This window comes from Manis javanica, chromosome 11, assembly GCF_040802235.1.
Source record: "Manis javanica isolate MJ-LG chromosome 11, MJ_LKY, whole genome shotgun sequence".
NCBI classification, from domain to species: Eukaryota; Metazoa; Chordata; class Mammalia; order Pholidota; family Manidae; genus Manis; species Manis javanica.
The window spans coordinates 3827168-3848667 of record NC_133166.1 but is presented as its reverse complement, the minus strand read 5'-3'; the positions used below and the strand labels follow the sequence as shown (position 1 = coordinate 3848667).

The 21500-nt window shown below is 35.4% G+C and overlaps 2 protein-coding genes across 2 annotated transcripts; both read left to right on the top strand.

The window, feature by feature from the left end:
• Window positions 1-3322: 3322 nt before the first annotated feature.
• Window positions 3323-4257, top strand: LOC140844172 (olfactory receptor 5L2-like). Its single transcript, XM_073215658.1, has one exon. It carries the CDS (start codon window positions 3323-3325, stop codon window positions 4253-4255), a length of 933 nt encoding a protein of 310 aa, XP_073071759.1. The 3' UTR covers window positions 4256-4257.
• Window positions 4258-11686: 7429 nt separating this feature from the next.
• Window positions 11687-20821, top strand: LOC108393661 (olfactory receptor 5L1-like). The gene is made up of 4 exons (XM_037011078.2): window positions 11687-11699; window positions 11941-12851; window positions 15600-15634; window positions 20677-20821. The coding sequence occupies exons 1-4, from the start codon at window positions 11687-11689 to the stop codon at window positions 20819-20821; spliced, it is 1104 nt and encodes a 367-aa protein (XP_036866973.2).
• Window positions 20822-21500: the final 679 nt, after the last annotated feature.

Here is a 21500-nt window from a genome sequence, read left to right as displayed (position 1 = left end):
TTTTTACATTGATTTTTTTTTATTCAATGGCAATAAAATAATTCTACTTAATGGATGTCGTGGGGTTAAATATACAGTTAACTTTTGTATGTATGAAGGTTGACCCTTGCACAGTATTGGGGCTGGGGACACCAAACCCCGCTTGGGTTAAAATCTGCTTAGAACCATTGACTCTCATAAAATTTATCGATTAAGAGTGTCTTGTTGAACAGAAGATTTACCTATAACAAAAAGTTTTTGGAACAATATTTTGTATGTTATATTAATTACATAGTGTATTCTTAAAATTAACTAGAAAAAGATCTAATGTTATTAAGCAAATCAGAAGGGAGAGAAAATACATTTACAGTACTGTGCTGTGTTGATACAAAAAAATCCATGTATAAGTGGACCCACACATTTTGAACCCACATTATTCAAGTGTCAACTGTAATATTCTATGTGTGCAATTTGGCTTACTATTTTTCAACTTACCATTTTATCATAGCCATTTTTCAGGTCATTAAGTGCTTTTCAAAAATATCATTTTAATAGTTTTCCATAATATATATATACCATAGCTTTGACTATTTCCCTGTTGTTTGACACTTTAGTTTGTAAGTTTTAGTATCATAAATAATGCTGCAGTGGGCAGCAGGCATTTTTGAAATAATCTCACATGCATGTATTTAACTAGTTCTTCAAATAGATTCAAAGCAGAGAAGTCACTTCTCAAAGAGGCTCATTGTAAGGCTTCAGGTTATAGTTACAGGAAGTTTGAATCCGTGTACCAGTTCTCTGAGCAATGGCCAATACTGAACAGCATGATTAACAAAATCACTATAGTAATTTTATAGAAAAATGCTGATAGTAGACTATAAAAACTACATTTGTGATTTCTTGTCTTTTGGATAGTGGCCATTCTAACTGTATGAGATGATATCCCACTGTGGTTTTGATTTTCATTTTCCTAATGATTAGCAATGTGGAGCATCTTTTCATACGCCTGTTGGCCATCTGTATTTTTTCTTTGGAAAAAGTCTGTTTGAGTTTTCCACCCATTTTCTAATTGAGTTGTTTGTTTTTTTGGTGTTGAGTTGCATGGATTCTTCATATATTTTGGGTGTTAAACCCTTACAAATACACTCTGTCATACTGTATGTTGCCTTTTTATTCTGCTGATGGTGTCCTTTGCTGTACAGAAGTTTTGTAGTTTGATATAGTCCCACTTGCTCATTTTTTGATATTGCTCTGAGAGAAGTGTCCAGGAAATAATTACTCAAGCTTATATTCAAGACATTTTTGCCTATGTTTTCTTGTGAGAGTTTTGCTGTTTTACATCTTACATTTAGGTATTTAATCCATTTCAAGTTTACTTTTGCATATGGAATTAGACAGTATTCTGGGATCATTCTCTTGCATGTAACTGTCAGTTTTCCCAACTCCAGTTATTGGAGAGATTTTATTTTCTCCATTGTGTATTCATGGCTCCTTTATCATGTATTAATTGAGCATATATGTGAGAGTTTATTATCTGGGCTCTATATTCTGTTTCATTGATCTATGGGTCTGTCCATGTGCCAGTACCACACTGCTTTGATTACTGTAACTTTGTAGTATAGCTTGAAGGCAGGGAGTGTAATATCCATAGCTTTGTTTTTCTGTCTCTGGATTGCTTTGGCTTTTGTGGTTCTTATGAATTTTAGGATTGTTTTCTCTAGTTCATTGAAAAATGCTGTTGGTATTTGATAGGGATTGCATTGAATCTATAAATTATTTTGGGCAGGATGATCATTTTGGCAATATTAATTTTTCTTACCCATGAGTATGGGATAGATTTCATTTTTTATAATTTCTCTCATCAGTATCTTATAGTTTTCCAAATACAGGTCTTTCATTTTCTTCATTAGGTTTTTTTTTTTTTGGTATTTTATTCTTTTTGATGCAGTTGTGAATTGAATTGTTCTCCTTATTTGTCCTTCTGCTGTTTTGTTATTAGCATATAAAATGCAATTGATCTCTATATATTGATTTGTATTCTACAAATTTGCTGAATCCAGTTATTAGTTCTGTAGTTCTCTGGTGGAGTCTTTAGGGTTTTCTATATATAGTATCATATTATATGCAAATAGTGATGGTTTTACTTCTTCCTTACCAATCTGGATGCCTTTTATATCTTTGTCATATATGATTTCCAGGGCTTGGAATTCCAGTACTATGTTGAATAGAAGTAGAGGGAGTGGGCATCCATGTTTTGTTCCTGATCTTAGAGGTAATACTTTTATCTTTTCACCATTGACTATGATGTTAGCTGTGGTTTGTTGCATGTGGTCTTTACTATGTTAAGGCATGTTTCCTCTATACACATTTTGTTTGGAGTTTTTAAAATGGATAGCTATTGAATTTGTTCAAATGCTTTTCACATCGATTGAAATGATCATATTGTTTCATCCTTCCTTTCTTAATGTGGTGTATCAGATTGACTGATTTACAAATATTGTACTATCTTTGCATTCCTGGATAAATCCCATTTGGTTATGATGGATGAATCTTTTGATATATTTTTGGATTTGGTTTTCTAATATTTTGTTGGGTATTTTTGCATATATCTTCATCTCAGATGATGGTCTACAAGTTTCTTTCTCTTGTGTTGTATTTATCCACGTTTGAGATTAGAGTGATGCTGGCCCATAGAATGAGTTTGGAAGTACACCCTGCTCTTCTACTTTTTGAAATACTTTAAAAAGGATGAATATTAGCTCTTCATTAAAAGTTTGGTGGAATTTTCTGTTATGAAACCATCTGGTCCTGGACTTTTGTTTGTTGAAGTTTTTTTTTACTGCAGTCTTGAATAAGCATACATATCATCATTTTAGTGGAAAACAGAGAAGGATACTATGCATTTAAAAAATTATTCCATGTAATTCCAGTGTTTCCAGTACTGATTGAAGAGTGCCAGGAAACAGGGATATGAATTTCATAAAACTATGTAGCTAATTAAATAATATTTAATGTCTAGCAAATGATTCAATTCCAAGCTCTAAATTGTGTAGAACTAGTTTAAGGACTCATATAGCCTTCTACAATTTACAGATTAAATGTAATTCCAGTACACAAATTACAGGCCTTTGTGTGATCTGTGAATTCAACTGTGAATTCTATGAATCTGGATGTAGAATGTCTGAAGTTTTCCTAAACATGAAAAAAATGTCCTTTTGTTTGCTGAAAAATTAACTATTTTTCTTATTCTCATGATTTTTTAGGAGACAGTAAAAAATGAATTTGGTATCATATAATGGCAAATAACTATTAATATATTTTTAAAACCTAGTAAAGTGGAGTCATGGGCAAGGGAAACTGCACCAGTGTGACAGAGTTCATTCTCCTCGGACTAACAGATGCCCCTGAGCTGAGAGTCTTCCTGTTACTGGTGTTTCTTCTCATCTACGGACTCACAGTTTTGGGCAACCTGGGCATGATTGCACTGATTCAGGTCAGCTCTCGACTTCACACTCCCATGTACTTTTTCCTCAGCCACTTGTCCTTTGTGGATTTTTGCTACTCCACGATCATTGTGCCAAAGATGTTGTCCAATACCTTCAGTAAGGACAAAGCCATCTCCTTTCTGGAATGCATGATGCAATTCTACTTATTTTGTTCCTATGCCATCACTGAGGTCTTCCTGCTGGCTGTGATGGCCTATGACTGCTTTGTGGCTGTCTGTAACCCACTGCTGTACATGGTCACCATGTCCCAGCATCTCTGTGTGGGGCTGGTGTTTGGTTGTTACCTGTGTGGGACGGTGTGTTCTCTGATTCACTTGTGCTTAGCACTTGAAATCCTATCCTATAGATCAAATGTGATTAACCACTTCTTTTGTGATCTACCCCCTCTCTTGTCTCTTGCTTGCTCTGATGTCACTATGAATGAGCTGCTGCTATACATTCTGGTCACTTGCAATGAGATCACCACCATTGTGATCATTCTCACCTCCTACTTGTTTATTCTCATCACCATCCTGAGGATGCGCTCTGCCCAGGGAAGGCGCAAAGCCTTCTCCACCTGTGCCTCCCACTTCACAGCCATCGCTGTCTTCCATGGAACAATCCTTTTTATGTATTGCCGGCCCAGTTCTGGCAACACTGTGGACATTGATAAAGTGACCACTGTGTTCTACACTGTTGTGATTCCCATGCTGAACCCCCTGATCTACAGCCTGAGGAACAAAGATGTGAAAGAAGCCCTTAAGAAAGTGGTGAGCTCCAAAATATTTTAGTAGAGAATATTTTCTTAGCAGCATTCAGGGTCCCAAGGTGGAGTCTGGTGCAGGGGTGAGTTGGTAAACTGCAATGTTAGAGTAGAGAAAACAGCCAGAAAGTAGGCAGTTATGAATGATTCCTTTTGATTCATTTATTCTGGTGCTTCTTTAGTTTACAAGGGTATGATTGAGCATATTTGGAAACTTCCAGGCTTCTTTGCTTTTCTTCAATCTATAATGTCTCAAATGAATATGAGTATGAACTCTTAAAACACACACATTTAGTTTGCTGCGAAAACCTTCACAGTTTAATGAAGAAATGGTAAGAATCATACTTTCTTTCAGTATCTATTTGGAAACTTGGAGTCTTTTCAAAATTGAATTCCTATAATTTAATAACGAAGAACACATTTTTGTCAGATGATTTGCATACAGTATGAGATGTCTACATGTGTTTGTATCTTTTTTATCTTTTTGTTCTTTTGTTGTTTTAAGATTATTGTTTATTTCTTTTTTCCTTCATTATTTTTGTTGTTGCAGTGTCCTATGGTTTAGGGAACTCAGATACTCTCTTTTCTGAAAAAAATGGAGAAAATAATAATAATAATTACTTCACATAAAAGTTAGGAAATTAGATTACATGTCATTTGCAAAGAGGTTAGAATAATCCCTGGCACATAAAGAATCCCTTATTCTTTCTCTATCACTTTCTCCCTCTCTCTCCTCTTTTCTTATAGTGTACTTATACTACAAGTACACTCTCTGTCCTGTTACATGTATACATCATATATATACATATATATATATATATATATGTATATATATATATATATCCATACACATATACTTGAAATCAGTGAATGACCATTAGTATGAGTAGTATCATTTCTGACTTAAGTCACATGTCTTACTTTAGTTTTAATTTTTTGTCTTTATACTAACTCTCCATTGTGGGTAAAATGCTGACACTTCTGCATGGAACTTTGCAAGTTACTTGTAGAAGACAGAAACATTTCATTTTCAGAGTGTATGGTGCAATTCTTTCTCTTTTGCACCTCTGTGGTTACTAAATTAATTCACTTTGTTATGATAGTCTCTGCAGCTTTGTGGCTGTTTGCAACCCTCTGTTCTACACAGATACCATGTCCCAGGAGCTCTGTGCCATGCTAGTAGTTGTATCTTATGCATGTAGAGTAGCATGCACCTTGATAACTCACAAGCTCTTCTTTCAAACTATCTTTTTGGGGCCCAACATGATCAATCACTTCTGTGAGTTTTCCACTGATTTCTTTTTTGCTCTGGTTCCTCAGTTTTCAGAACTGCCACCATTAATGACATGATTGTTGTTTTAAATCATGAGTTTTAGTTATAATCTGAATGAGGAATTGCTCAAACCTATTGTGTAGATGAGGAAGATTAGTTTTCCTTTAAGAGTAATAATATTAACGTATGTTGCCCTCATAGACACAGGTTTTTCAAAATATGGTATCATATATATCTTTCTTCTGTCATCACTTTTGCTTGAATACTTATATATCTTTGTTTTGTAATGTACTATTTGTGTTTGAATGAAACTCCAAATTCAGTAAATTATCAAGGAAGATGTTCTAGCTATTTTTGTGAGGGTAAAATGACAACTAGATGGCAATCTTACTTGGCTCATGAGTAAATGTGCAATGTGCATGGGATTTTAAGTTTTAAATGATGAATTGAAATCAACTTTTATCAAAAATTTAGTTATGTAATGATAACTAACAATAACTTATATATTCAGAAATATGCTGTTGTTCTTTGTACACTGTCACTTAATTTGACCTACCCTGAAATAATTGTGGACAAGTAGCAAAGATGTTATGTTGTTCTTGATTGGAGTCAATGATGAATAATCCATTTCAATATGTAAGTCCTTATGTTTTTCCCCATCTTGGTAAAGGATGATTATATTTTTGTGAAATTATAGATTCACACCTTAATTTTTATTTGGAAATGAAAAAATGAAAATACACCCTGTTTATGTTCTCTTATCAATGTTTTAAAATGAATGAGTTACAAAATGAAGACAGTAAATTGGTATTTAAAATGACACAGGCACTCTATTTTCCATAAATAGTGATGTAGCATGTCATATTTTTCCATTCTGTAATTTTAGACTTCAAAATCGTCTTTTGGTAGCTTCTATAGCTACTATGTAGAATATGAAATACATTAGTGCTATTCAATTCTTTTATTCATGTGCCTCTTAAATGAATTCACTTAAAAATTCTGCATGTTAGAATTTTCAGCTGACTTTAAAAATTTAAATTGAAAAACAAAAACATATCATTTCTAGTGCATAAGATGGATATCTTATGCCAGTATCATGATTACTTTGAAACACTTGGATCTTTAGATTTTATATTATTTTTCTGTCCCTGAAATCACACTTAATTTCAATTACCCTCCATAATTATATCTTATTAATCATATAAGCATTATATATGTCATTAAATATAGGTGACATGAAAAAAATGTTTGACATGGACTTTTATTAATATGATCAATGTTAATAAAGCTCTATGAACTTTTGTCTGTGCTGAATTATTACAACTTTCATTACCTGACATGTTCAGTATCTTAAATGTTACAAATTTTCAAAAAGAAATCATAAAATTGCACTAGAAATGCATCTCTTAATAATATTAATTGGGATGGATTTTCCTTTTCCTTTTTTCAATTGGTAAAATTATCCATGAATTAATATTTTTATAGTAGATTAATAAAGATTTATGCATTATTAATTTGTTCTTATAAAGAAAGGTGGGAACAGAATTGTGTTTTCTTTTGTAATGGTGAGGTCACTAAATATTTTTTCAGTTTTATTGCAGTATCATTAACAAAATTTTTATATATTCAAGGTGTACAATATAATGATTTGATACATATATGGAATGTAAATATTGTGAAATAATTACCACAATCAAAGTAATAAACATATCCATCTCCTCATGCTGTTAGTCTGTTGTTTGTGCAAGAGAACAGTTAAGATCTACTCTCTTAGCAAATTCCAAGTATACAATACAGCATTATTAACTATAGTCACCATGCTGTACATTAGATCTATAAGTCTTGTTTATCCTGCATAACTGGAACTTTGTATGCTTGACCAACATCTGTCCATTCTACCCACACCCTAGCCCTTAGCAACCACCATTCTATTCTCTGCTTGCGTGAGTTTGATTTATTTAGATCCCACATGTAAGTGAGATCATACAGAATGTGTCTTTCTGCATATGGTTTATTTTACTGAGCACACTGTCCTCCAGGTTCATCTGTGTGGAAATGGGAGGATTTTTTTTCATTGTAAAGGCTAAACAAAGTTACATCATATCACATTTTCTATATCCATTCATTCATCAACAGTTTCATCAATAGACCTGTGTTATTTTCACATCTTAGATATTGTGACTAATGCTGCAATGAACACAGGAGTGCAGATATCTCTTTGAAACACTGATTTCAATTCCAATAGACACCAAGAAGTGAGATTGCTGGATTTTATGCTAGTTCTATTGTTAGTGTTTTGAGAAAACTCCATAGTTTTTTTTTGTGTGACTATATCAACTTGTATTCCAATGAGCAGTGTACTAAGCTTCCTTTTTCTCCATGTTCTCACCAACAGGTGCTATCTCTTGTCTTTTTGATAAGAGCCATTCTAACAGGTGGGTGATGATATCTCATTGTGGTTTTGATTTGCATTTCTGTGATGATTAGTGATATTGGGAATTTTTTCATATACTGATGGTCATTTATTTATCTTCTTTGGAGAAATATCTATTCTGGTCCTTGCCTATATTTTAATTGGGTTATTTTACTTTATGCTATTGAACTATACAAATTCTGTCTATATTTTGGATATTAATCCTTCATCAAATATATGGTTTTAAATATTTTCTCTTATTCCTTAGACTGTCTCTTTACTCTGTTGATTATTTTCTTTGCTGTGTGGAAGCTTTTTGTTTGGGTACATATGCGAAGGGAAAACCTGAAGTTTAAGATAGATTAGATATTAAGAATCTCTGGCAAACCAGCCCCCACTGTAAATACAAGATAACAATAGACAAATTTGAACTTTGTGGTACACTGAGGTAATCATATTATCAACAAAACTGAGGCCCAGCTTCATTCCCTGTACTTAATGTCAAGCAGAAGATACGAATTGTTCTCAGGCAAAATGCCATGTACTTCTCTCTCTAATGGCCTTCAAATCATGTACATTAAAAATATAGATATCACACAAATATCCAGGAGAAAATGACTGACTGTAAGGAAATGAAGGTATTAGCAGACTCAGATTCACATAATAGCTTAGATGTAAAAAGATATCAGACAGACTACCTAAAATAACTATAATCCTATAGGTACTGCTGGAAAAGGTGACAGCATGCATTAACAGATGGGGAATTTCAGCAAGTCATCGAAACTAATGCTAAAATGAACTTGCTAGAGATAATGAAAACACACCATGTACAGTCAAGTAAAGAATTAATGAACATAAAGATAAATCAGTAGAAAATATCCAAAATGATAGACAAGAGAAGAAAAAGAGTGATGAAAATAGGGGAAAATATTTAAGCCACATGATTCCAAATAATTATATTTGGAACCTCACAAGTAAAAAAGACGGAAGTCAGGCCAGAGAAAGTATGTGTAGAGATAATGGCTTAGAGTTTCCTGAAATTAAAAAAACATACACCTAACCACAGGTCCATAGAACACCAAACAGAATGGCACACACACACATGTCACAGAAAGAAAAATAAAAGTAAGAGAGAAAGTACTGAACATTTGTAAAGCCAGTGATACAAAGAAACAAAAAGGAATACTGTGGTCTAGATTGACAATATAAATCAGAAGGACACACCTAGAACAGAACATTGATGTGGTCCCACTGGACAATTTCTGGAATAGGACACGCCTCAGGAAAAACACAAACTCAGAAGTCTCTCTCTGTCTGCCCCTTTATCCATACATTTCTATGGGTGGGAAAAACAGAGCCTCCTAGGCCTTCACATGCAGTTTATTTTTAGTTTGTCCAAGTTACAGGTCTCTGTGTCTGTATTTTTCTCTTGTCTGGTTACTGTGGATATAAAAAGAGTTAATACTTAACAATATCTGAGACATGAGACATAACAAGCACCTAATAAGTGTGAACTATTTGATAGGTTTTAGACCAGCAGGTTCATTGCTTCTATGGTATTTAAAGGAATTCCAAAGTGGCTTTAGTCACTGTGCCCTATAGAAATATAGGGGACTTTGTAATATCATAAGAAAGAGAGATTCATAAGAAGAACTATGTTATTTTATTATGGCAAAATGAACTGTGACCCACATATATGACATCAGGATGTGATATCATAAAGGACCACAAAATCTGGAGGGAGGTGGGTTTGGTTTTAAACAGTTGTTTCCCAGACTGGGATAATTTAAACAATAAATTTCCAGATGATATTCCATGGAGATTAATTATTATTTGTGTTTGAATCACAAGTAGTCACTGTTTAATTTTTATAGATTTTACTATACCATAGAGATTAATTATTGTTCTGGAACTTAAGGGGCCCATTTCTCAGGAGTTTAAATTTCAGTATAAGTCCCTAACTGTCTACTATACACATCTTAACATCTTCAGCACCTTGGAGGAAATGTCTGTCTCTCAGGTTTGTTATCTAGAACCAGGCTCTGTTTCCTTGAAAATGGAAATGAATTTATTATCCTAGAAATTATTTAAAAAATATACCTAACTCATCTCTCTTCTAATGTAGAGTATCTCTTAATAGAACCCATATTCCTGTGTACTTACTGTTTAAAATGCTTTTGTGTGTTAGTATTCAAGGACAGTTGAGGGTGAAATCAGTACAATTTCCTCTGTAACACCAAACACTGATGTGTATGAAAAATAGAAAATAATAGATGGTCAAACTTCTCTTGCTCTCTTTTATTCTGTCTCTTCTCTCACCACTGTTTTTTCAGACCAACTTCTGCCATTGCAGCTAGAATTTAAGACCATGGACAGCTCCCTAATTTTCACACCAATTCTGAGGGTTGAATGTATGTGCCGTCCAGCTGGTGATGGAGAGCAGAGTGTGTGAACTCTCTCTCAGTAAATGTAGTGAATTCTTTTGGATTTGTTTTGGGTTTATGATAAACTACTTTCTGATTGTCAGTCTAGAACGTGTGAAGAACAGTTTTCAAGGAGATTTTCCTGCTTTAATTCAGAAATCGGCAAAAAACTCTGATGTTTTTGTTTTTGTTTTATTTTTGGTCAAGTAATGAATAACCATGACTTCAGGAATGTGCTAGTCCTACTTCATTAAAGCTAGGTTGAGATGTAGAGAAGAAAGCAGGTTACCTTCCTAGTCCAGAATCTCTTCACTCAATTTTCATTACATTTATGTACATGAAGTCATGGGTATGTATCCCCTGATGTCTTGAAGGGAGGACATGGGATACAATTCCTCAGCTTCCATAAGCCTTTTCTTTAAAGAAAAGTCTCAGTTCTAGATCCCCTATAGAATACAAAACCTAACCACTTTCTCCAACAGACTACTTGAGAAGACTTGGAAAAATTTTTACTTATGTCTTTTCTAAAGTGGGTAAAGGATTAAACTTTCACTTACAGCTAAATCAGAGTGATAATTCAAATGTGTTCATACCTCTGCATATACATCATGATTTACAATGACATAGAATCACCCGGTGTACTATTTGGTATCCTTTTTTAAAATTAAGCATTTCTAAAACATAATCTCAAATAGCATGATAATTTTCTATCTCATATATGATGCAGCATATTTAATAATCTTTATTTTAGACATAAATTTTCCTTTTGTCAATCTTATAAACAATGCTGCAGTATAACTTTGGACACAGGTTTTCACAATTTTGTCAGTGTAATTAATATTTTTATAATGCCTTTTTAAGAGTAAATTATCTCATAAAGAATGTCATACAGTTTTCATTATTATCAGGGTGAAGACTTTGGATATATGCTGCTAATTGCATTCCAGGAAAATGTACCCAAGTTCCATCTTTCTGAGCCTTTATTAGCATAGATCATTATTATTATTATTATTATTATTGATTAAGCCACTTTGTGAGTGTGACACATAAAGTTATCATTTTCAGTGTATTTTTTATTTCTCATTTTCCAAATTCCAAATTTAAAGGGTTTATGTGAGCTACAAACCTCAAAAAATTTGTTGCACTCTCCAAAAGTAGAGTTGCAGAGAACTTCACTTCAAATTTATGTTCCTGATACATTCAATGAAAAAAAGAGTATTTTAGATTCACAATAGGTGTTACCCTGATGGACAGATGTTACTAAAGTTTTTCAGAGAACAGGAGTTAATTTTTGAACCTATTTATAAAAACTATCAATCTACAGAACTGAGTTGATCATCTCAATGCGTTATGAGAGATAAAGGTTGGAGTCATTTAAGGTTTCTTCTGATGCTTAAGTGAGTTTTGGTCTGTAAGATCCACTGAGATATTTATTTGACAATGGTGTTCTATTTCATTTTTGACAATTTTTGCTATAACTCATAAATACATTGATGCCAATTTTATACTTTTGAAGTCTATATTAATCTGTTTTTAATGCATTTTCTCTTTTTTTGGAAGACACACAAAACTTAATTTGTTTTCCGAAGTCTGACATGAAGCAGGGATAGGCATGGAGAACTGCTCTTCTGTGGCAGAGTTCCTTCTTCTCGGACTTACTGACGCCCCTGAGTTGAGAGCCTTTCTTTTCATGCTGTTCATTCTGATCTACGGAGTCACAGTTTTGGGCAACCTGGGCATGATTGCATTGATTCAGGTCAGCTCTGGACTTCACACTCCCATGTATTTTTTCCTCAGCCACTTGTCCTTTGTGGATTTTTGCTACTCCACCATCATTGTGCCAAAGATGCTGTCCAATATCCTCAGTGAGGAAAAAATCATCTCCTTTCTGGGATGCATGGTGCAATTCTACTTATTTTGTACCTGTGCCGTCACTGAGGTCTTCCTGCTGGCTGTGATGGCCTATGACCGCTTTGTGGCCATCTACAAGCCACTGCTGTACGTGGTCACCATGTCCTGGCAGCTCTGTGTAGAGCTGGTTTCTTGCTGTTACCTCTGTGGTTTGGTGTGTTCTCTGATTCACTTGTGCTTAGCTCTTCAGATCCCATCCTATCATTCAAATATGATTAACCACTTCTTTTGCGATCTTCTCCCCCTCTTGTCTCTTGCTTGCTCTGATGTCACTATGAATGAGCTGCTGCTATACATTGTGGCCACTAGCAATGAGATTATTACCATCGTGATCATCCTCACCTCCTACTTGTTTATTCTCATCACCATCCTGAGGATGCGCTCTGCCCAGGGAAGGCGCAAAGCCTTCTCCACCTGTGCCTCCCACTTCACAGCCATCGCTGTGCTCCATGGAACAATCCTTTTCATGTATTGCCGGCCCAGTTCTGGCAACAGTACGGATACTGACAAAGTGGCCATGGTGTTCTATACGATCGTGATTCCCATGCTGAACCCCCTGATCTACAGCCTGAGGAACAAGGATGTGAAAGAATCTCTCAAGAAGGTGTTGATATCAAAATTACCTTTTGAAAAACTATTTTCTTAACTAGAGGTAAAGAACCTCAAAGGAAGGTTTATTGAGAGTAGATGTGAATGGAAAGTTAAATAGGAACGATTTTATGACTTGGGGACTCTGCATGCTTTTTTATTTTCTACTTGCCTATCTTATTAATTCATACTTTATCTCTTTTATTGACAGTTCAAATGTACCTTCTTCCTTTTCTGCTCCTCTCCAACCTCTATTTGCTTTGAATTGGTTTTGGGAGCTCTGCTGTTAGACTTAATTCTCAGTGTATATACATCAACATATTTCTAACCAAGTGCACACAAAAAGCCATGTTTTTTTATCATCCCTTCAGCATGAAGCCTCTTGTATTAAATTGACTTCCTTCTCTTTATATGAGTAACTATACTTTTGTCTATATTCTATGTTTTTCAGGAAAATTTGGAGTGAATTTCCTGCTTTTAAAACTGCATTTTTTCTTAGTCATTTTGGTTATTTTCTTTTTTAGTCCTTTTTCTACTGAAAGGTTATGATTTTAGGACTTTAAAAACCCCTTCTGTGAATTGGAGGTTATAATAGTCTAATTTTCTAATAAAATTTCCATAAATGCTGAATGATTATCTGTAGTTCTTAGCATTATATATTATAGCTGATTAATAAATTATCTTGTTATTGCTATTGTTTTTTCATTTTTACCTTTCCTCTATTCTTCCTTAATTCTTGATTAGACAAGTCACTCACGTATGTGATGCCATAACTTTTCATGTTTCCATTTCTTTGTTAACTGTTTTGCTCTTTCCTATGATTTTTAAAGGATTCAGATGTTTTTTATTATTGAAGTATATGTGATATACAATCTTATATTAGTTTCAAGTATACAGCACAGTGGTTCAACAGTTACCCACATTATTAAATATTCACCCCAACTGGTGCAGTTACTATTTGTCAATATAGAAAGATGTTACAGAATCATTGGCTCTATTCTCCATGCTTCACTTCCATCCCTGAACCATCTTATATTGTTATATTGTGCCCCTTTATCATCCTCACCCTCCCCTCCCATCCATCTGAACCGCTCTGCCATGATAACCACCAATCTCTTCTCAGTGTCTATGAGTCGACTGCTCTTTTATTCATTTTGTTTTGTTTTGTTTTTAGATTCCACAAGAAAGTGAAATCATAGGGAGTTTGTCTTTCTCTGCCTGGCTAATTTCACTTAGCATATCATCTAGGTTCATCCATGTTGTTGAAAATGGCTGGATTTCTTTCTTTTATTTAAGGCTGAAAATATTTCATTGTGTTTATGTACCACACCTTCTTTATCTATTCATCTATTGATGGACACACTGGTTACTTCCATATCTTGCCTATTGTAAATAAGGTGGCAGTAAACACAAGGGTGCATATATCTTTTCAATCTTGGATTTTGTTTCCTTTGGGTAAATCCCCCAAAAAAGCAGTTTCTGGGGCATATGGTAGTTCTATTTTTACTTCTTTGAGGCACCTTCATACTGTTTTCCATAGTGGCTGCACCAGTTTACATTCCCACCAACAGTGTGGGGGGTTCTCTTTTCTCCACATCCTTACCACCACTAGTTATTTCTTGTCTTTTAGATAGTGGCTATTCTAACTGGTATGAGGTGATATTCCCTTGTGGTTTTGATTTGCATTTCCCTGATGATTAGTGATGTGGAACATATTTTCATGTGCCTCTTGGCCATTTGCATTTCTTCTTTGGAAAAAAATCTCTTCAGGTCTTCAGCCTATTTACCAATTGGGTTGTTTGGTTTTTTTTAGGGTTGAGTTGCATGAGCTCTTTATATATTATGTATGTTAACCCCTTATTGGTTAAATAATTTATGAATATGTTCTCCCCAAAATTATGTTGACTTTCTTTTCTGCTGATGGTGTCCTTTGCTGTACAGAGCTTTAGTTTGATGTAGTCCCATTTGTTTTTTTTTTACTTTGTTTCCCTTGATCTTGGAGATGCATGCAGGAAATGCTCATGCTTGTGTTCAAGAGATTTTTGCCTATGTTTTGTTCTAAGAGTTTTGACGTTTTCTGTCATATATTTAGATCTTTGATCCATTTGAGTTTATTTTTAGTATGGAGTTCCATAACCCAGTTTCATTCTCTTGTATGTAGGTGTTCAGTTTTCCCAACACCAGTTGTTGACTGTCTTTTCCCTATTGTATGTTCATGGCTCCATTATTGTATATTAATTAACCCACACATGTGTGGGTTTATGTCTGAACTCTTTATTCTGTTCTATTGATTTATAGGTCTGTTATTGTGACACTATTATACCATAATGTTTTGATTATTATAACTTTGTAAGTATAACTTGAACTTGAAGTCATGGAACATAATATAGTCAGCTTCTTTTTTTTCTTTTTCAGGATTGCTTTGGCTATTCAGGGTCTTTTGTGGTTCCCTGTGAATTTTAGGATTATTTGCCCTTATTTAGTGAAAAATGTCTTTGGTGTTTTGATAGGGATTGCATTAATTCTGTAAATTGTTTTGGGATGGTTTGCTATTTTGAAATATTGATTTCTCCTGTTCATGGACATGAGATAGATTTTCATTTATTTGTGTTTTCTTTCATTTCTGTCAGCAGTGTCTTATAGTTTTCAGAGTACAGGTCTTTCACTTTAATGGTTAGGTTTATTTCTACGTATTTTATTCTTTCTGATGCGATTGTAAATGGAATTGTTTTCCTGATTTCTCTTTCTGTTGGTTTGTTGTTAGTATATAGGAATGCAACAGATTTCTGTGTTAATTTGGTATCCTGCAACTTTGCATAATCCAATTATTAGTTCTAATGCTTTTTTGGGAGAGTCTTTAGTGTTTTCTATATATAATATCATGTCATCTGTAGATAATGACAGTTTAAGGTTTCCCTTACCAATTTGGAGGTATTTTTTCTCTTTATCTTGTCTGATTGAAGTGGCTAGGACCTCCACTTCTATGTGGAATAAAAGTTGTGAGAGTAGACATCCCTGTCTTCTTCATGATTTTAGAGGGAAAGTTTTTAGCTTTTCACCATTGAGGATCATGTTAGCTGTGAGTTTGTCATATAAGGCCTTTATTATGTTGAGGTATATTTGCTTTATGTTCAATTCATTGTGAGTTTTTATCATGAATGGGTGTTGTATTTTGTCAAATGCTTTTCAGCATCTATTGAATGATCATGTGGTTTTTATCCTTCATTTTGTTAATGTGGTGTATCACATTGGTTGATTTACAAATATTGTACCATCCTTGCATTTCTGGAATAAGTCCCACTTGGTTGTGTGATGGTTCTATTAATGCGTTTTTGAATTTGGTTTGCTACTATTTTTTGGAGGATTTTTACATCTATGTTCAACAGTGATATTTCTCTATGAATTTCTTTTTTGTAGTGTATTTGTGGCTTTTGGTATTAGAGTGATGTTGGCCTCATAAAATGAGTTTGGAAGTATTCCCTCTTCTACTTTTTGGAATACTTTAAGAAGAATGGGTATTATCTCTTCTTTAAATGTTTGGTAGAATTTGGCTGTGGAGCCATCTATCTGTACCTGAAATTTGTTTTTCTAAATTTTTTTTGATACCAGTTCAATTTGGTTACTGGTAATTGGTCCCTTCAGTTTTCTATTTCTTCCTGGGTCAGTGTTGGAATGTTGTATTTTTCTACAAATTTGCCCATTTCTTATAGATTGTTTAATTTATTGGCATATCATTTTTCATAGAATTCTCTAATATCTTTGTATTTCTCTGGTGTCAATTTTGACCATTCCTTTTTCATTTCTTAATTTGTCTTTGTTGTGTCGTCTCTTTGTTTCTTGATAAGTCTGGCTAGGGACTTGCCAATTTTGTTTATCTTCTCAAAGAACCTGCTCTTGGTTTCATTAATTTTTTCTATTTTTCTATTCTTCTCTATTTTATTTATTTCTGCTCTGATCTTTATTATTTAGCTCTTTCTACTAATTTTGGGCTTCGCTTATTCTCCTTTTTCTAGTTTTAGTTGTGAGTTAGGACTGTTTATTTGGGGTTGTTCTTGTTTCTTGAGGTGGGCCTGTATTGCTATGTACTTGACTCTTAGAACCACTCTTGCAGCAGCCTATTTTTGTTTTCATCTGTGTTCATGTAGTGATTGATTTTACTTTGATCCATAGATTGTTTAAAGGCATGCTGTTGAGCCTGTGTGCTTTTGTGAGTTTTTTTTTTTGTGTGTAACTTACTTCTAGTTTCATACCAATGTTATTTGAAAATATGCTTGATACGATTTCAATCTTTTTGAATTTACTGAGGCTCTTTTGTGCCCTAATATGTGATCTATTCTGGAGAACATTCCATGTGCACTTGAGAAAAATGTGTACGCTGCTGGTTTTTGGTGGAATGTTCTGTATATATCTGTTAGTTCATCTGATCTAGTATGTTGTTCAATGCCTCTATTTTATTATTTATTTTCTGTGCTCTGTTCACTGATAAAAGTTATGTGTTCAGGTCCTCTAATTTGTTTGAGTTGCAGTCTATTTATCACTTTAGCTCTTTTAGTATTTGCTTAGGTGCTCCTAAGTTAGATGACTAGTTACTTATAATTGTTATATCTTCTTGTTGGACTGATCCCTTTATCATTATGTAATGTCCTTCTTTGTCTTTTGTTACTTTCATCTGATAAAAGTACTGCTACTCCTGCTTTTCTCTCTGTATTATTTACATGAAATATCTTTTTTCATCCCTTCACTTTCAGTCTATGTATGTCTTTAGGTCTGCAATGTCTCTCTCTATATATAATATATATATTACTCTATATATATCTTATATATAAGATAGCATATATATAAGATAGCACTTTCAGTCTATGTATGTCTTTAGGTCTGCAATGTCTATCTTATATATATAGATTAATCTATATATATCTTATATATAAGGTAGCATATAGTGGGTCTCATTTCTTTATCCATTCTGCCACCCTATGTCTTTTGATTGTTGCAATCTATTTACATGTAAGGTAATTTTTTAAAAGTATGTACTTATTTCCATTTTATTAATAGTATTCTTTGTACTTCTCTTTGATCTTTTCTTCCTCTCTTATACTCTTCTTTTGTTATTTGATGGTTTTCTTTAGTGTTGTGGTTGGATTAAAAAAAAAATCTTTTGTGTATCTATTATTGCCTTTGGGCTTGTAATCACCATAAGATTCATAGCTAGTTTACTATATATATAAAACTGTCTATATTTGGTTGTTTATTTCAAACACAGACTAAAAGTACTTCTTTTTTATCCTTTGTCCTCCACATTTTATGTATTAGATGTCATAATCTGCATTTTTTGTGTATCTCTTTACTGATTTTGTGTATAGTTAATTTTAGTGCTTTCCTTTTGACTTTATGTTTGCCTAGTAAGTAATTCATCTACTACTTTTACTGTGGTTTTATTCTCACTGAAGAAAAATATTTAAGCTTAAGAGCATTTCCATCTATAGAAGTTCCATTAACATATTCTGTAAGGCTAGTTTAGTGGTGATGAATTCTTTTAAGTTGTGTGTATCTGGGACCTTTTAATCTCTCAATTCTGAATAATAACATTTCTGTGTAGAGGATTCTTGTTCAAAAGTCCTTCTATTGCAATCAATTAAATATTTCATGCCAATCCCTTCTATCCTGTAAATTTTCCGCTGAGACATCTGCTGATAGCCTGTTGGGGTTTCCCTTATAAGTAATTTTTTGCTTCTCTCTAGCTGTTTTCAATACCTTCTCTTTATCCTTTAATCTTTGTCATTTTAATTTTTATATGTCTTGATGTTGTCTTCTTGGGGTTCCTTTTGTTAGAGACTCTCTGCTTCCAGGATATGGCTGTCCTTTTCCTTCCCCAAATTTGGGAAGTTTTCAGCAATTATTTCTTCAAAGAGACTTTTGAATCCTTTGTCTCTCTCTTCTCATTCTGGTACCCCAATATGTGAATATTGTTTCATTTGAAGTGTCACAAAGCTGTCTTAGCATCCTTTCATTTCTAAGAGGTTCTTTTTTCTTTCTGTCCCTTAGCTTGTTTTCCTGTTCTCTAATTTCCATCTCATTGATTGTTTCCTCTATTTTCAGCAATCTATTATTCATTCCCTCCATTGTATTTTTCATTTCAGTTACTGTATTCTTACCCTCTGAGTGATTCTTTTTCAGCTCTTATACCTCTTGTTGAAGTTCTCCTTGAGATCATCAATGCTTTTCTGCAGATTAATGAGCATATTTATGACTATTACTTTGAAATCTTTGTCAAGAAGATTGGTGATCTCTGTTTCATTTAGTCCTCTTTCTGGTATCTTATCCTGTTCTTTTGTTTGCAATGTATTCCTCTGCCTCCTCATTTTGACTGTGTTTCCTCCTTTGTGTTGGATAGATGCACTCTGCCTCCTGGTCTAGAGAGGCTGCACTTTATGAAGAGGCATCCTGTGGTGCCTAGAAAAGCAAGAGTCTTCGCTCACCTGTTCCTGGTTCTCCTTTTCAATGGACATTCAGTTGGTGCTGGTGGGCTGTGGGTGGGATCACCTTTTCCCTGTCTGCTTGAAGTTGGACATCTCAGTCTACCTTGGCTGGCAGCTCACCTCAGCTGGCCCTTTGTGAGCCTTGCTGTTGAGCTTGTGCTGAGATTATTGTGGGTGGGGCTGTCCTCTGTCTGCCCTGCAGCAATGCCGGTGGTACTGGGCCAACTGGCTGAGTGGGGTGGGTGTGCAGGTGAGTGCAATGGGGTTGGGCCACCAGGAGAGGAGAAAGAGTATTTGGAGGTGACTCCTGCAGGTGCCTCCTAGTTAGGCTGACAGAGGGCCAGGAAAGCTGAGAAAAACCTCCCTCTGCCTGCTGGGCAACAAAGTATGATCGCTGCTGGGCTGAGCTGGCTGGGTGGGAGGGCAGGTGCACAGGGGAGTGCATCAGGTTGAGCCACCAGCATGAGGGTGGAGTATCTGGGCTGGCTTTGCAGGTGCCTGATCTGTTGGGCTGAAGAAGGGCTGGGTAAGTGTCACCCACCTACTCTTTCTCCTCCATAGAAAGCTCCATCTAATCCCCAGTGTTCTGGTACCCTTCCCACTGCTGGTCGATCTTTCAAACTGATGCCCCTGTGTTGGGTTTTGGTGGGACCAATGGACCATGCCTGTCCTCCACAAGCGGCAGAAGTCTCAGCCTCCCAGAGTGCTTCCAGTCTCCCTGGTGTTCAGCCCCATAATTACCAAAGCCCAGTGGGATGTGGACTTTAGTTCTCAGAGCACATCTCCAAGGCTAGGTGTGCAAAGTTCCTGAGCACTTATCCCCTCCCTGCTCCGTTCCTCTTCCTCCCTCTTGTGTGCTGGGATGGGGGAAGGATTTGAGTCCCACTTGATCATGGCTCTACCAATTTACTGTTCTCCATGTGGTCTCCTCTTCACCAGGTGTAGATGGTACGTTCTGCAGCCTTCAGGTCATTTTCAGGGCTATTGCTTTGCGGTAGCTGCTTCTTTGGTGTGTATGTGGGACAAGAGTTCCACTTGCCTTTCAACTCTGCCATCATTTTTGCTGATAATATACAGATTTGAACTCAGGTCCATTTCACTTCAAAATCCAGTTCTTATCTTTTGGGCCAAAAATCAGAGATACTGCCACACAGTTTCCATTGCCAGACATAAACTCTGATTCCTACTGTCAGCATGTGAGAGCTGTAGCTGTCCCACAGCCCTAGAAGCACTTGATATGAATATTGTGAATCATCTCCATTTTGGCCATTGTTTAGATGAGTGATGGTCCTGCACTGAGGTTTTAATTTTTCTTTGCCTGAACACTAAGGTTGTATAACCTTCTATGTGAAATGTCTACGAAAGTCTGCATGCAGACGGGGAGGCCAGGGGAAGTGCTGTGCGTACAAGTCCTCTGTCCCCCGGAGCCCACCCTCTCCAGCTGCCGCCGTCACCGCCGCTCAGGTCCCATCAGCCTGGAGACAATGCAGGTCTTTCAGATGATGATTAAGCCACTATTTGGTTTTGCTGTTCTTTTTTAATTATCTCCAACAGTTTGGATAGTTTACACAGCAGTGGAATTGTACATGTAGACAGGGAGACGGAGGCAACAGTGAAGGACCCTAGAGACCATGTAGGGTGAGGCCCGCGTTCCAGGGTGGGGACGGAGGCCCAGCAGGAGGAGTGATCTGTGAACCAGCACAGGGTTGAAAGCCGCACTGGGTGCCAGGTTTACAGCCTGTTTCTGCAGGACACAGACCTTCCACAGATGTTAAAAAGTGCTGATTGTTTACACACAATCTCCCATTTATCAAATAATTGAGCTTGACTCCTGTTTATTCTAATATCATTAAAGTCATTAATTGTTCGTGTCCTAAGGGAGTGTTTTCTTGGTATCCTGTTGGTGTCCTGTTGATGACTGTTTTGGGAAACTTAGAAACACGGACCCCAGGGATACATGCACATAAAACAGAAAGCCTCTGACATTTTCCATCACAGCGTCTTCAGAGACAGGGGAAGCAGTGTCTATCCCACAGGTTAGTTGGACTGCACTCTGGTTTTGGGGAAATGGACATAAATGATATTTTCTGGGGTTGGAAGCTTTTTTTCTTGATCACGAGGGTAATTTATTATAGACATGAGTAAGAGAAGAGGAATTGTAAAGGAGGGCAGTAGTATTGCACATATTT

Excerpts from the sequence above, each read along its gene's own strand:
- LOC108393661 (XM_037011078.2), top strand. Across the intron at positions 12,852-15,599 it reads TGAAAGAATCTCTCAAGAAG|TATATAGGAATGCAACAGAT; the intron begins GTGTTGATATCA and ends GTTTGTTGTTAG. Across the intron at positions 15,635-20,676 it reads CAGATTTCTGTGTTAATTTG|TCTGCATGCAGACGGGGAGG; the intron begins GTATCCTGCAAC and ends TGTCTACGAAAG.
- LOC140844172 (XM_073215658.1), top strand. The coding sequence starts at position 3,323 with ATGGGCAAGGGAAACTGCACCAGTGTGACAGAGTTCATTCTCCTCGGA.